Source organism: Crotalus tigris, unplaced genomic scaffold (genome assembly GCF_016545835.1).
Source record: "Crotalus tigris isolate CLP2741 ecotype Arizona unplaced genomic scaffold, ASM1654583v1 scf7180000017663.5292952, whole genome shotgun sequence".
Taxonomy (NCBI): domain Eukaryota; kingdom Metazoa; phylum Chordata; class Lepidosauria; order Squamata; family Viperidae; genus Crotalus; species Crotalus tigris.
The window spans coordinates 2,628,925-2,641,512 of NW_024096550.1; the positions used below are offsets into that span (position 1 = coordinate 2,628,925).

The 12,588-nt window shown below is 39.2% G+C and overlaps 1 protein-coding gene across 6 annotated transcripts in view; it reads right to left on the bottom strand.

The window, feature by feature from the left end:
- Positions 1-388: 388 nt before the first annotated feature.
- The window catches only part of SLC16A12 (solute carrier family 16 member 12), a 76,414-nt gene continuing 64,214 nt past the window's right edge, over positions 389-12,588 (bottom strand). For 5 of the 6 annotated variants that reach the window (XM_039335965.1, XM_039335962.1, XM_039335966.1 and 2 more), the window contains 2 exons: positions 8,069-8,204; positions 389-3,213 (listed from right to left, as the gene is read on the bottom strand). In XM_039335965.1, coding sequence (XP_039191899.1) covers positions 1,764-3,213; positions 8,069-8,204 — 1,586 coding nt within the window. In that variant the 3' untranslated portion in view covers positions 389-1,763. Of the gene's footprint in view, positions 3,214-8,068; positions 8,205-12,588 lie in introns of those variants that run through there. The other variant, XR_005555873.1, reaches the window with a different exon arrangement.

The following is a 12,588-nucleotide window of genomic DNA, read 5'->3' on the forward strand; positions in this document are numbered from 1 at the left end:
TGGTGTCTTTGCTTATGAACTCAACAATCAGATGAAGATTTGCAGCTGACTTTGGTTAATCACAAAATGGTAAAACAAGATTTTGTTGGTATTTGAATGGGAGGCTACTCTCCCTAGCCTCCTGACTAGGCTAGACTCAGAAAGTAAATAGAATCCCAAGAGAGGCAATGGGAAATCATTTCCTCAGTTGCAAAGAAAACCACATGCATGTATTCATAAAGTAACTGGGAACCAAACTTGAACTGAAGTTGAAGCCAACTACCTTAATTATTTGTGATAGCATCTTCATTTATGAACAACCCAGCAATTAAGCAGGAGTTTCCATAAAGCTGTTGTCCAGATTATATACTTTTTAGTTACAGCAATTACGACTTTCTGCAGGTGCCTCTTTGAAGAATTCAAAGGCCAGGATATTTTACTTTTGTTCAGCAGATTACTGTGAAACTTTTGTTTCATAGATTACTGTGCAAGATAAGAGAAAAAAGTGGTTGTATTTTTCATTTTAATGGCCATAAGAGACCTGTAAGACAACTTATTTGTTATTTAAAAGATACTTATGATAGCAATAAGTTAACATTGTCAAAGAAAAAAACATATTACTATAAGAGGTTAAAAGAATACAAGTATATTATTATTCAAGTTATACATATTTCATACACATATATAACTATAATGCCTACTATATTTAGCATAAATGAGTCCCATATTATATTGTACTTGTCCACACCAAGTCTATGTCTATAGGCAATCCACTTATAGGTAGCATAATTGGCTCTTCAATCCATTACATGAATGTGGCTATTCCTTTATCTTTCCAAGGCTGCAGTATCAGTCTTGTGGCCATAAGAGCATGGAGAATCAATAGTTATCATGTTCCATATACTAGGCATGTAATTCAAGAGAAAATTATCCTCTGAAAATTTTAGCTTTTGTCGCAAAGTCATATTTATGCCTGTGTCATAATCCATTACTTTGTCCTGACAGGAAAGTCCAACTTGGTATCCTGCAGATGTACTGGTACTGAAACTTATTTGTCCAGGGAACCAATTAGAATATATAACTGCAGGATAAATATAAGACTGAGGATGCCTGCAGATTAGGTTATGTGATGTTTTAGTTTGATGATTTAAGTGATCTCCCATGCCCAAAGCTAATTAATTCAAAGTCCCCTTCCCTTTCTGACGGATGCAGAGCAGCCAGGTTTGAAGCAGATGAAATAGCACTAGCAATACCATAGCAATACCACAGACTAAGCAGTTTACAGAGTCAGCCTATTGCCCCCAACAATCTGGGTCCTCATATTACCGACCTCGAAAGGATAGAAGGCTGAATCATCCATAAGCCAGTGAGACTTGAACTACTAGTAGCAGTCAGCAGAATTAGCCTACAATACTGCATCTTAATTACTGCGCCATCACGGCTTAGTGGTAAAATGGGGTACATGCAGAGACATTCCAGTTTCTGCAAGGATTAGTTGAAGCTACAGAGCATCATTGTAAGATTCTACCTCCACCCTATTTATACCTTGTTTCTTTTTTTATCTTGCTTGCTGTTAATTTTAATGTTTTAACTTTTAATACTCTAATAAGGCCTTATTAGAAGTTAATATTCTTCTAAAAATATTTCAAAGAAAACACATAGCAGAGATGTAAGTGCTCTAGTTCAAGGCAATTGTAAATGCTAACTATTTGGGTCTTTGACATGGCATGAAGTGCAAAGCTAAAAATATTTAGAAACACGTGCTTTTGAAAAATAACAGAAATTTAGCTTTCCAAGGAAAGCTTCAAGTTCATAACTGCACTCAGATACTCTTCATTCGTAGGATCCATTTCCAGGGCTTTTTCGTAGGCTTCAATGGCTTTCTCTTTTAATCCAAGGTGTTGGTAGAAGAATCCCAAGCTTTTGAATATCTCAACACATTTTGTACCTTTCTTAACTGCCTTATCTAACAATTGCTTCAAGCTCCTTTCACAATTCTTTTGTTCAAATGAAGTGTTTTCAATTTTCAGTCCAGCCAGGTACTGTTTCATAGCGTTCATTTCTGATTTTCTGTGACGTTCCTGAAAACGCCCATAATTAAAATGCAGTTGCTGCTTCTCTGTAGAAGTTAAGTTGCTGATGGCAAACACTTTCTGAAAGGTTTGATCTGCTTCCCACAGCTGTCCTTGTTCTGCATATATGTTAGCAAGGTCAATATAAGCATAGACAAACTTGGTTTTACACTCCACTACTTTCTGGAAGTGAAAAATGCAAAGTTTCATCAGTTCAAACTGCTTTAGAACAGACTGCAATTTGTTTTTTGACCCTTTTTTTTTCAAAGCTAAGTATTGTGTCCTATAGCAAATCCCAATCTGATGGTGCAAGAATCCAGAGTTTGGGGTTAAGTTTAGTGCTTTCTTCAAATGTTGCAATGATGCATCTACATCTCCTTTCTTTCTGTAAAATTTGGCAGCATACCTTAATACATAAGGAACATCAGGATATCGTCTAAGCACTTCCTCAATGTATTTTTCTCCTTCCTTCACTCTGTTTATTTCCTGTAACTTTAATGCGAGAAGAGGAGTCACAAATATGTCATTGGGATTCAGTTTTACTGCAAGCCTCAAAGGTTCCAATGAAGAACCTATTCCTGAATGTTTTTTTGCATAATAATCTTCTAGGCGGTATACTGTAATTGCATAACCTGAGTTAAATTCTGGGTTTTCTGGTTCTTTTTCCAGTGCTTTTTCAAAGCATTCCTTGGCCTTTTCGTAATACCTGTTTCCAAATTTTAGAAGTGCCCAACCCTTTTCACAGTAGATCTGTGGGAGCTCCATCTTATAAGGAGACTCACTTCCAAGTTGCTTGCAGACGCTTTCTACCTTCTTCACATAGGCTTGGGATTCAGTAAGATTGCCCATGTGGTAGTGCACCCAGGCATAGTTGCCCCATGTAACCAGGCTTTTCTTTTCAACATCCCCAGGATACTCTATGGGCACAGTCTCTTCAGCTTTCTGTAAGTTTTCCAGTGCTTCTTCCTTCTTGTCGTTCAGGAATTTCACATAGGCAAGAAGGTTGTAATTTAGAACTTTGGATTTATTGATTAAGAACCGGATCTGCTCAACAATTCTTTCCTCCAATTCATCGGGATCAATATGCTCTTTCTGCAATATCCATGTAAAATGGCATTCAATTTGTTGGAGAATCTCCTTTAAATCTTCCTGGGAGAGGAAACTACAGGACAAAAGAAAAGACAATGAGAGATATTTACATTGTGAAAATAAGAAATAGTCCTATCATCAGTGATAATGGGAGATTTAAAAAAACAAAACTTAAGTGATGCATTTTTGTACTTTTTAAATATTACTTGAATACAGGTAGGAATTAGTAGTAGTTGCAGTATTTTTTTTCCAGCAAAGAAATAGTATTCTGAATATGCCTGTGTTTTTATGAAGTGAAATAAAGAGCTGAAAAGCAAAAAAGTAGAGCACTGGAAATCATTCACAAAATGCTCCAGACAGATGCTCCTCTAAATAAGGAGACTGCAATCTCTAACTGTTTAGAGCACTGGGAAACAAGCCATCTTTTTCAAACCCATTTTGTGCCTTTAAAGATATCAGATATGCAATTCTTATTTTTCTAAACACTTTTGGGAATTGCTTGCTGACTGCTTTTTAGCTATTAGGAACCTTTGGTTCAACAAATCTAAGAGTATCAGGTGAGTTTCCTTTAATCCTTAGTGGAAAAACTTTTAAATGCAAGTTTAAAAACTTTTTAAAAATGCACATTTGGGAATAAACAGCAAAAGATTATTACAACTTTGATTTTGGAAAGTTACAAATAGACTAAAGGTCCAGATAGATTAACTATAACAATCCTTCCCATAAGAAAATGCTTTTGTTTCTAATTATTTTAAAAAAGGGAGAAAACTCAAAGATAGTTAACAATTAAAGGAGAAGAACACTTTAATTGGACTTATTAATACAGAATTAAGCAAAGTATTTTAACACTGGACATACTGAACAATGGACCCAAACATTAACTTTAAGATGTCTGCCTACATAGACAGATTCTGTTTAAAGGATGTTAAGGAAGGGAACAAGTTGCATATGACAAGACAGAGACTGATCTGGAAGTGTATTTAAAAGTGATACGCCACAAGAATAATATGGAAAAGGACTGGACATACCAAAAAAAAAAAAAAAACCTGGCAAATGTCTTAATTGGAAGGAATATGTAAATAACAAACCAACAGAGTGACCTGGAAATTTTCCTCTATTGGATTTACAAAAGAGGATTGTTGAAGTGAAGAATTTTGTGTGAAGGGACAAAAAAATGAAATCAAAATTTACGACATCATTTGAAGAAGACCCAGATTGCAAAAAGAATTCAAAGTTGCTTTATTTGATCATGGTTAAAATAGATATATAGTTATCTCTGGTAACCCTCAATGGACTTTTGCTGAACAGGACTGAAATGATAAGGTTTTAAGGCTGGTTCAGGAATTCTGGGAGTTGAAGTCCACATGTTATAGAGGGGGCATCGTTCCCAACCTGTGTTTTAAGGATTTGTTTATAGACAGCAGATAAAATATGGGGAGAAGATGTCATTTGTTGTATTTTAAAATAAGGTGATAAATTATTAAAATTGATTATACTTGTATGAAGAGGAAGTAGTTTCTTATGAATTTCTTTTTCCTTGCTTTTTTCTTTCTTTCAGTGCCTTCTGGTTTTTCTTTTTTTCAGTTTGTATTAGTTTTTCTTTGCAATTGTAATTTTTAATAAAATTACTATTTAAAAAAGCAGTAGTATGTGGGTTTTTCTTACATTATTTTTATTTGTATCGTAACTGTATTTCATATTAAAATAACTGCAGTTCCTCATTTGATCATTTCAAATCTGACCTAAAATCTAGCAAGACAAATATTTTATTCTATGTTAAGAAATTAGGTTGCCAATTAAGCAGCAGAGGGTTTTTAAGGATCTCTCCAAATAAAATTTGCAGGTCAACCATAGTATTTTTAAAATTACTTATAATTGCTTTTATCCACCAAACATCTGTTACTGTGTTCCTCATCTTCTTGGTAAAGTATTCCATACTTTCCAATCAATATTTCAAAGCCCACAAGTCTGAATGTGAGTATTGTTGTGGTTATTGCCATGAATGCCATTTGACTCTTGACTTGAGATTTTAGGTCGAAAGGAACTTCAAAAACATGGGAGTTGCCTGCATAGTCACAATCCTCTCCCTCAGTACTGTTTACTCTATATTCAAGATTTCAGTTACACACCTAGCCATAAGTTAACCACTAAGGTACATTTTTTTAAGGTACATTCCTCTGATTAATTCCTCTTACCGTATATGCCGGCATATAAGACGACTTCCAGAAGCGCTAAACTCGGCGCCAAAGACGGGGATCGTCTTATACGCCGAGTCGTCTTATATGCCGGAAATACTGGTAGTTTCTGGCGTATAAGACGACGTTCTAGGAATGCGGCTCGGCGATAAAGACGGGGGTCGTCTTATACGCCGGGTCGCCTAATACGCCGGCATATACGGTACCTTGTTTCCCATTCTCCATCAAAAATTAAGAACAACCAGAATTGCATTTTAAGATTTATCAAATTTTATTAAGATATGGTGGAATATCCAGAGAATTTTTAAAAGGAGGGTAAAATTTACTCCACAATTATTTTTGTTAGGTATAGTTACTGATTGTGATACAAAGGAGGTTATATTGATGTTAAACTTGATAACAGCTGCGAGGCTGTTAGTAGGACAATATTGGAAGAAGGAATCTTTGCCTACATTGCAGGAATGGTTTCTTAAAGTGTCTCATTTGGCGGAAATGGCAAAGATTTCGGCTTTCTTAAAGGGACAAACGCAAGAGAAATTTCTTGCTGTTTGGGATAAATGGATAAAATTCATACAATTTAAATTTGATATAAAAAATATTATATAGTTTTTTCATAATTTTTAACTTTATATATATATATATATATATATTCTATTTTATATTCTTTTTTTTATAATTTTTTTTAACTTTTTCTTTAATTAAGCCTATATTCTGCTCTGGGAGGTCCTTGGGGGGGGAAGGGGGGGTTTGGGTAGGGGTGGGGGAAGGGGGGTTTTGTTGGGTAATGTTTGTTTTTTATTTGTATATGTTGTTTTTTGTTTTTGTATTGTTTCTTATTTTTTGTAAAATTTATAAAACTCTTTAATAATAATAAAAAAAAAAGATTTATCAAATTTTAAAACTGCTCATCACCCTCACAGAGGGACTCTTGGCGGTATATAGATGAAATATCAAACCATAAAAATAATATATAAAGTTAATTAAGTGAAGATGATTTTCAGGGCACTAGCCAATCCCATTGCACGTTCCCCAAGCAAGGCTGCAGAGTAATGTTTTTACACATTTTTGGAAGGCCAGGAGAGTAAGGGTTCACCTCACAGGGTGTGGGGCAGAGTGTTCCAGAGGACAGGGGCAACAGCAGAGAAGGCTCTCTTTCTGAAACCCCCCAGGGCAAACTTCAGAGAGAGAGAGGAGGGGAGGGGGAGGGAGAGATTATGGATGGATGGATGAATAGAAAGAGATGATATACATAGATATAGACAGAGAGAGACTGATAGAGATAGATGATAGCTGGATAATGGATGATAGGTAGATGGTTAGATGACTAGATAGCTGGATGGATGAATGGACAGATGACTGGATAACTAGATAAGATGGATGGATGGATGGATACATAGATAGGTGATAGATAGATAGATAGATAGATAGATAGATAGATAGATAGATAGATAGATGATAGACCAGCAGGCAGACAGACAGGAAAAGGTCTCTAGAAACCAGCTCCACATTTTCACATGCAAATGGACTGAGACTGGGTCTAAGAGCTGTAGGCCAGTGGTTCTCAACCTTTTTAATGCCGCAACCCCCACCTGGTCGTAAGTCGAGGGCTAAACCAGTCGTAAGTCGAGGACTAAACTGGTCGTAAGTCAAGGACTTCCCAATCGGTCGTTAAGTCGAGGACTTTCTCTGCCCGGGAGTGCCGCACATGCGTGGTGCCGCCCCCTGTGCCGGCCGGCTGGGCCACCAGCTGGCCCAGTCCAAGGGAGGTAAGGCACCCACCAGGCCCCACGCGCGCCAGCAACCCTCCCTGTGCCCGCATGTAGTATGGAGTGGCGCAAGCATGTCAAACTCTCAACATCACATGATATCACGCAATGTATTAGGACTTTTCCCCCATTGCCTGCAATGGGATGGGTGCAGTTTTGGCGTGACACATCCAGCCTGCTGGCAGTTTGACATGCCTGGAGTGGTGGGTTTTTATACCTTCTTGAGCTTTTGTTTGGAGTTGTTTCCCTGGCATGAACTTTGACCTGAGTCTGAGTGTGCCTTTCTGGTATTCTGATGGTGGTGGGTTAATCCTATTATGTCCCAAGGGTCATATCCTGCTTCCCTGGGGCTGTGGCTGATGACTATGTCCTGTATTAGATTTTTTGGTGTGAGGGATTGTTGTAAGGATCTTTGTCTTTCTAATTCAAGCTTCCTGGCTCCAATCTTTCTGACAAGATTATCACATCTGCATTTCTGCAGACCTGGTTTCTGTTTCGGGCAGAGAGACTTGGGGGGGGGGGAGTTGGTTTCTGCCTTTAAGATCCTTTGGGGAAATATAATATTCTGCCTTTTAATATTCTCAAAAATATTTCTTTCTGAGCTGACTTCCCACAGTTGGGTGTGGGAAAAACCAATGACAGTCTTTGTGTCTGTGTTCCATACCTTATTAGAAAAGCCCTTACAGGCTTTTTAGGGTTAGTTCTTGCAGAGATAAAAAACGAAAAGAAACTGCCTTGTAAGCCGCCCTAATCTTTTAGAGGCCGCTCATTTGGAACCGCAATCCAAGTGCCACTAAAAGCTCCCCATGATGAAACAACTTTTGACATTGAAAAAACCCGCTCAGGCTAAGAAATCACTCGACTTGAAGCCACAAGACCAAATCGGAATGAGCAATCAAAGCCAGAAATGCAACATACGCCTTCAACAACAACAACAAGGTCCCTTTATTATTATTAGTTTCCTTACCTCATGATTGCAGCGTTATTATCAGGCGTGGGAATGAAAACGATTGAATCTCCTTTTCCTAACGAACGACTATCAGGGTTTTCTTTACATTTTAGTGAGAAGAGAAGATGGTCAGTTGCTCCGCACGACCTCCCGCCTGATCAGAAAAAAAAAAAAAAGGAAACGTGAGAGCCAGTGATCTTGGGAGAACCGAAACTAAATTTTGCCCTGCTGAAAGTAAAGTCTGGAGCGGAATCGATTTCCATTTTTTCTGATTCCGTTGTTGTTAATCGCTGATGAGGTGGTTCACACGTAGGGCAGGCTGGCCTTTCCTTGTTTGAGGTAAACAACGGTAAAGATTGACGAATAAATCTCGTTAAGCTTAACATACGACGCTACATAAAACTGATGGGAAGGAATAGACGCTGCTTGCGGTTTTTTTGTGTTAAATACATGGGGGACTGCATTGCATCGCACATCTCGGAATATGACTGAAGCTGGGTTTTTTTGGAGGTGCACAATCTAAATAACCTTTTTTGGTTGGCTCCAGAAATTTTACATTTCTATCCTGCTTTTCTTCCAAGCAATTCTCTCTCCTACATTCCCCCCCCCCCCCAAAGCAGCCCCTGGGAGGTAGATTGTGACTCTTAATGACTTTCCATGTCTTAAGGTTAGATTTGAAGCCTTTAAGATCCTTTGGGAAAATATCCGATACTTGTAAGCCACCCAGGAGCACGTGTTTTGAGTGGCTATATAAGTTTGAAAAAATTAAAACCCTTAATTGCTACACTAATACAACACTTAGAAGCAAGCAAATTTATAACCAGAAGCCAACATAGGTTTATCAAAAAAACAGATCATGGAAAACAAATCTTATCTCATTCTTTGACAAAGTGACTCAATTAGTGGACCAGCAAAATGCTATTGGCATAGTATACTTGGATTTCAGTAAGGCATTTAACAAAGAAAACCACAACCTACTTTTTGGTAAGCTAGAAAAATGTGGAATAGACCGCATCACCACCAGATGGATTTATAACTGGATGACAAATTGCATTCAATACATAATCCTTAATGGAACTACATCTACATGAGGGAAGTAAGCAGTGGGGTACCCCCAAAATTCTGAAGCCCAGTACTCTTCAATTTTTTCATAAACAATAGATGAGGAAACAAGGGGAATTCATCAACTCTGCAGACAACATCAAGCTGGCAGGAATACCAACACCCCAGAAGATAGGCTCAAGATCCAGATGGATTTCAACAGACTTTGGCCCTATCTAACAAAATAAAATTCAGTGTAGAGATAAATAAGGTTTTAAACTTAGACAAGAAAAACCAAATGTATAGGTACAGATTAGGTAAAACTTGGCTTAATAGTACTAATTGTGAAAGGGATCTTAGAGTCCTAGTGGACAATCAGTTAAATATGAGCCAGCAGTGTACTTCAGCCGCTAAAAAAGCCAATGCAATTCTAGGCTGCATTTACAGAGGGACAGAATCAATATCATGTGAAGTGATAGTATTGCTTTATAAGACTTTGGTAAAACAACATTTGGAATGCTGCATCCAGTTTTGGTCAACACAATATAAAACAGATGTTGAGACTCTGGAAAGAGTGCAGAGAAGAGCAACAAAGAAGATTAGGGGGCTGGAGGCTAAAAGAACAGTTGCAGGAAGTGGGTTTGTCTACTCTAGTCTATTGAAGAGAAGGACCAGGGGTGATACGACAGCAGTTATTCCAGCATTGAGAGGCTGCCACAAAGAAGAGGGAGGCAACCTATTTACCAAAGTATCAGAAGGCAAGACAAGAAGCAATAGTTGGAAACTAACCATGGAGAGAAGCAATCTAGAACTAATCAGAAATTTCTTGACAGCAAGAACAATAAACCAGTGGAACAGCTTCCCTTCAGCAGTTGTGGGTGCTCCATTACTGGAGGCTTTTTTAAAAAGCAGCGATGTCTGAAATAGTATGCTCCTGCTTGAGCAGAGGATTGGACTAGAAGACCTCCAAGATCCCTTCCAACTCTTGTTTTTCTGTTAAATGCTTGCCCAGAAATCCCCATTAATGGAGAGCCTAATGGAGAGTGACTGGTAAACAAAAGGCCTTAGAAAAAGGAGGTTTAGGAAGAAGGGTGATTGTCTATATATCCAAAGGATTGTAAAACAGCTGGTTGTGCACATGTGCATAAAAAATGTGTAAAAGGTCCCTAAACCTTTTGACACACATTCCTTATTTTGTAACTGTGCCTGCTCAATAAACACTACCTCCTAGAAACTGATATTGATTCAAATTTAATTCCTCAGGAAATGTGACCCTAAATTTCCTTCCAGCACATTGAATTTAAATTAAATTTAAACTTTACTTTTTCTTCGGGTGTCTCTTTGGTGTGCTCAGCAATTTATTTTTATTATAAAAGTTGGATTTGCATCTCATCTTTTGTGCCAGACTTCAAGGCAGCTGATGTGAAATTTAACTTCATTAGATCTCACAAGAGTCTTATGCAGTAGATCTGGCAGAGAGTTTCCCTGGAATGAGTCTTCCTGTTCCCAGTCCCAAATGTACAGATCTGCGGACCCTGAATGATTTTAAAGGCCATGTGCTTTTGTAAAAATGACTGGTTTTAGCAATCCCAAATTTTAAATTGTGGAATTTTCTGATGATAAATATGCTCCACAAAGAGTTCTGGTCAGGAAAAGATGAAACCATCATTCAGTGTTCTGCATGCATGCAAGATTTGAAAGGAGGATCAATTTTAAGAGAGTGCACAATGGCAGCATAGATTCTGCTATTACATACTTGTGTAGTGTTATGATACAAGTATAGAAGGCAATGCTGGTGCCTGTCACCACTGATACACATTTTATTGTATGGCGTCATTGAGATTTGGAACAATGAATGACAGAGAGGACCACTGGAAGCCCATGAAGACAGGTCATTTCTACCAGCTGCCAGGGAGGAGAAGGAGCTTGGCTACTTGGGCAACCACTTGATTCCATGAGATTATGGTGGTGGTGATGTTCATTTTTGTGAGCATTCTTTATTCTGAGTTGGGATTGATGATGTTGCATTTTAAGGAACGATGATGCAATAGGTTGGAAGGCCAAAGCATAGTGCTGCCTGGAGTAAGGATGCAGCCTCAGGTAAGGCTGAAACTACAGACCAATCAGCCTAGCATCATGGAAATGTGCTGGAAAAGATAATCAAAAAACAGATCTGCAAACATCTAGGAACAAATAAAATTATAACTAGAAGTGAGCACGGGTTTGTTAAAAGCAGATGATGCCAACCGATCTTATTTCATTCTTTGACAAAGTGACTAAATTAGTAGACCAGTGAAATGCTGTGGACATAGTATACTTAGACTTCAGTAAGGCATTTGACAAAGTAGACCACAACCTACTCCTTGGCAAGGTAGAAAAATATGGGATAGACATCATTGTCAACAGATGGATTTGTAACTGGCTGACAAACCGTACTCAAAAAGTAATCCTTAATGGCACTATATCTACATGGAGGAAACTAAGCAGTGGGATATCACAAGTTTCCATCTTAGGCCCAGTTCTCTCCCATATCTTCATAAATGACTTAGATGAGGGAATAGAAAGGGAACTATCAAATTTTCAGATGATATTAAACTGGCAGGAATAGCCAACACCCTATAGGCTCAAAATCCAGATGAATCTCAACAAAAATGGATAGAAACTGATCAAAGGGAGAGTCAACCTAGAAATAAGGAGAAATTTTTTGACTGAGAACAATCAACCAATGGAACAGCTTGCCTTCAGAAGTTGTGGGTGCTTCATCATTGGGAGGCTTTCAAGAAGAAATTGGACAGCCACTTGTAAGAAATGGTATAGGGCAGTGATGGCAAACCTTTTAGAGACCAAGTGCCCAAACTGCAACCCAAAACCCACTTATTTATCGCAATGTGCCAAGCCCCATCAGCATTGTGGTACCCTTGGGGGGTGAGGGGGCATGTCCCACTGGGTGGGCATGGCTGCAGTGGTCATGGTAGACTGGGTGGGGGTGGCCAGGGTGGGCATGGCCACCTCAATGTTGCTCAATGGGGGCCACCTGTGGGGGCTGGGCATGGTTGGGCGAGATTCAGGGGGTGTCTGGCAGGTGGGGCAGTGGGCAGGCTTGTCCTGTGGGGTGAGGCATAGGGAAGGGTGGGGGTGCCACTGCCACAGGGCAAGACGAGACAAGCTAGGGCGGCTGCTGCCTGACATCATCAGGCCCCGCACACAGAGGCCAGTGAGTGCATGGGGGCCGATGGTGTCCATCAGCAGCCACAGCCTGCCAGCCCCTCAACCAGTGCACTCTGGGGCTCTGCAACCTGCTGCCAATACTGGGCCAGCCCTCCAGCAGCAGGTGGAGTAGAGGAGGCCCATGATGCAGACTGCTGGACACGTCTACTCCATCCCATCTGTTTTTGCTTGTAGTTGGAGAGCAGGTTGCTGCTGGTCGTCTCCTTAGCCCCCTCACAGATCTTGCCCTTGGCCCGCGCGTGATGCCTGTTCCCCTTGCGCACCCAACA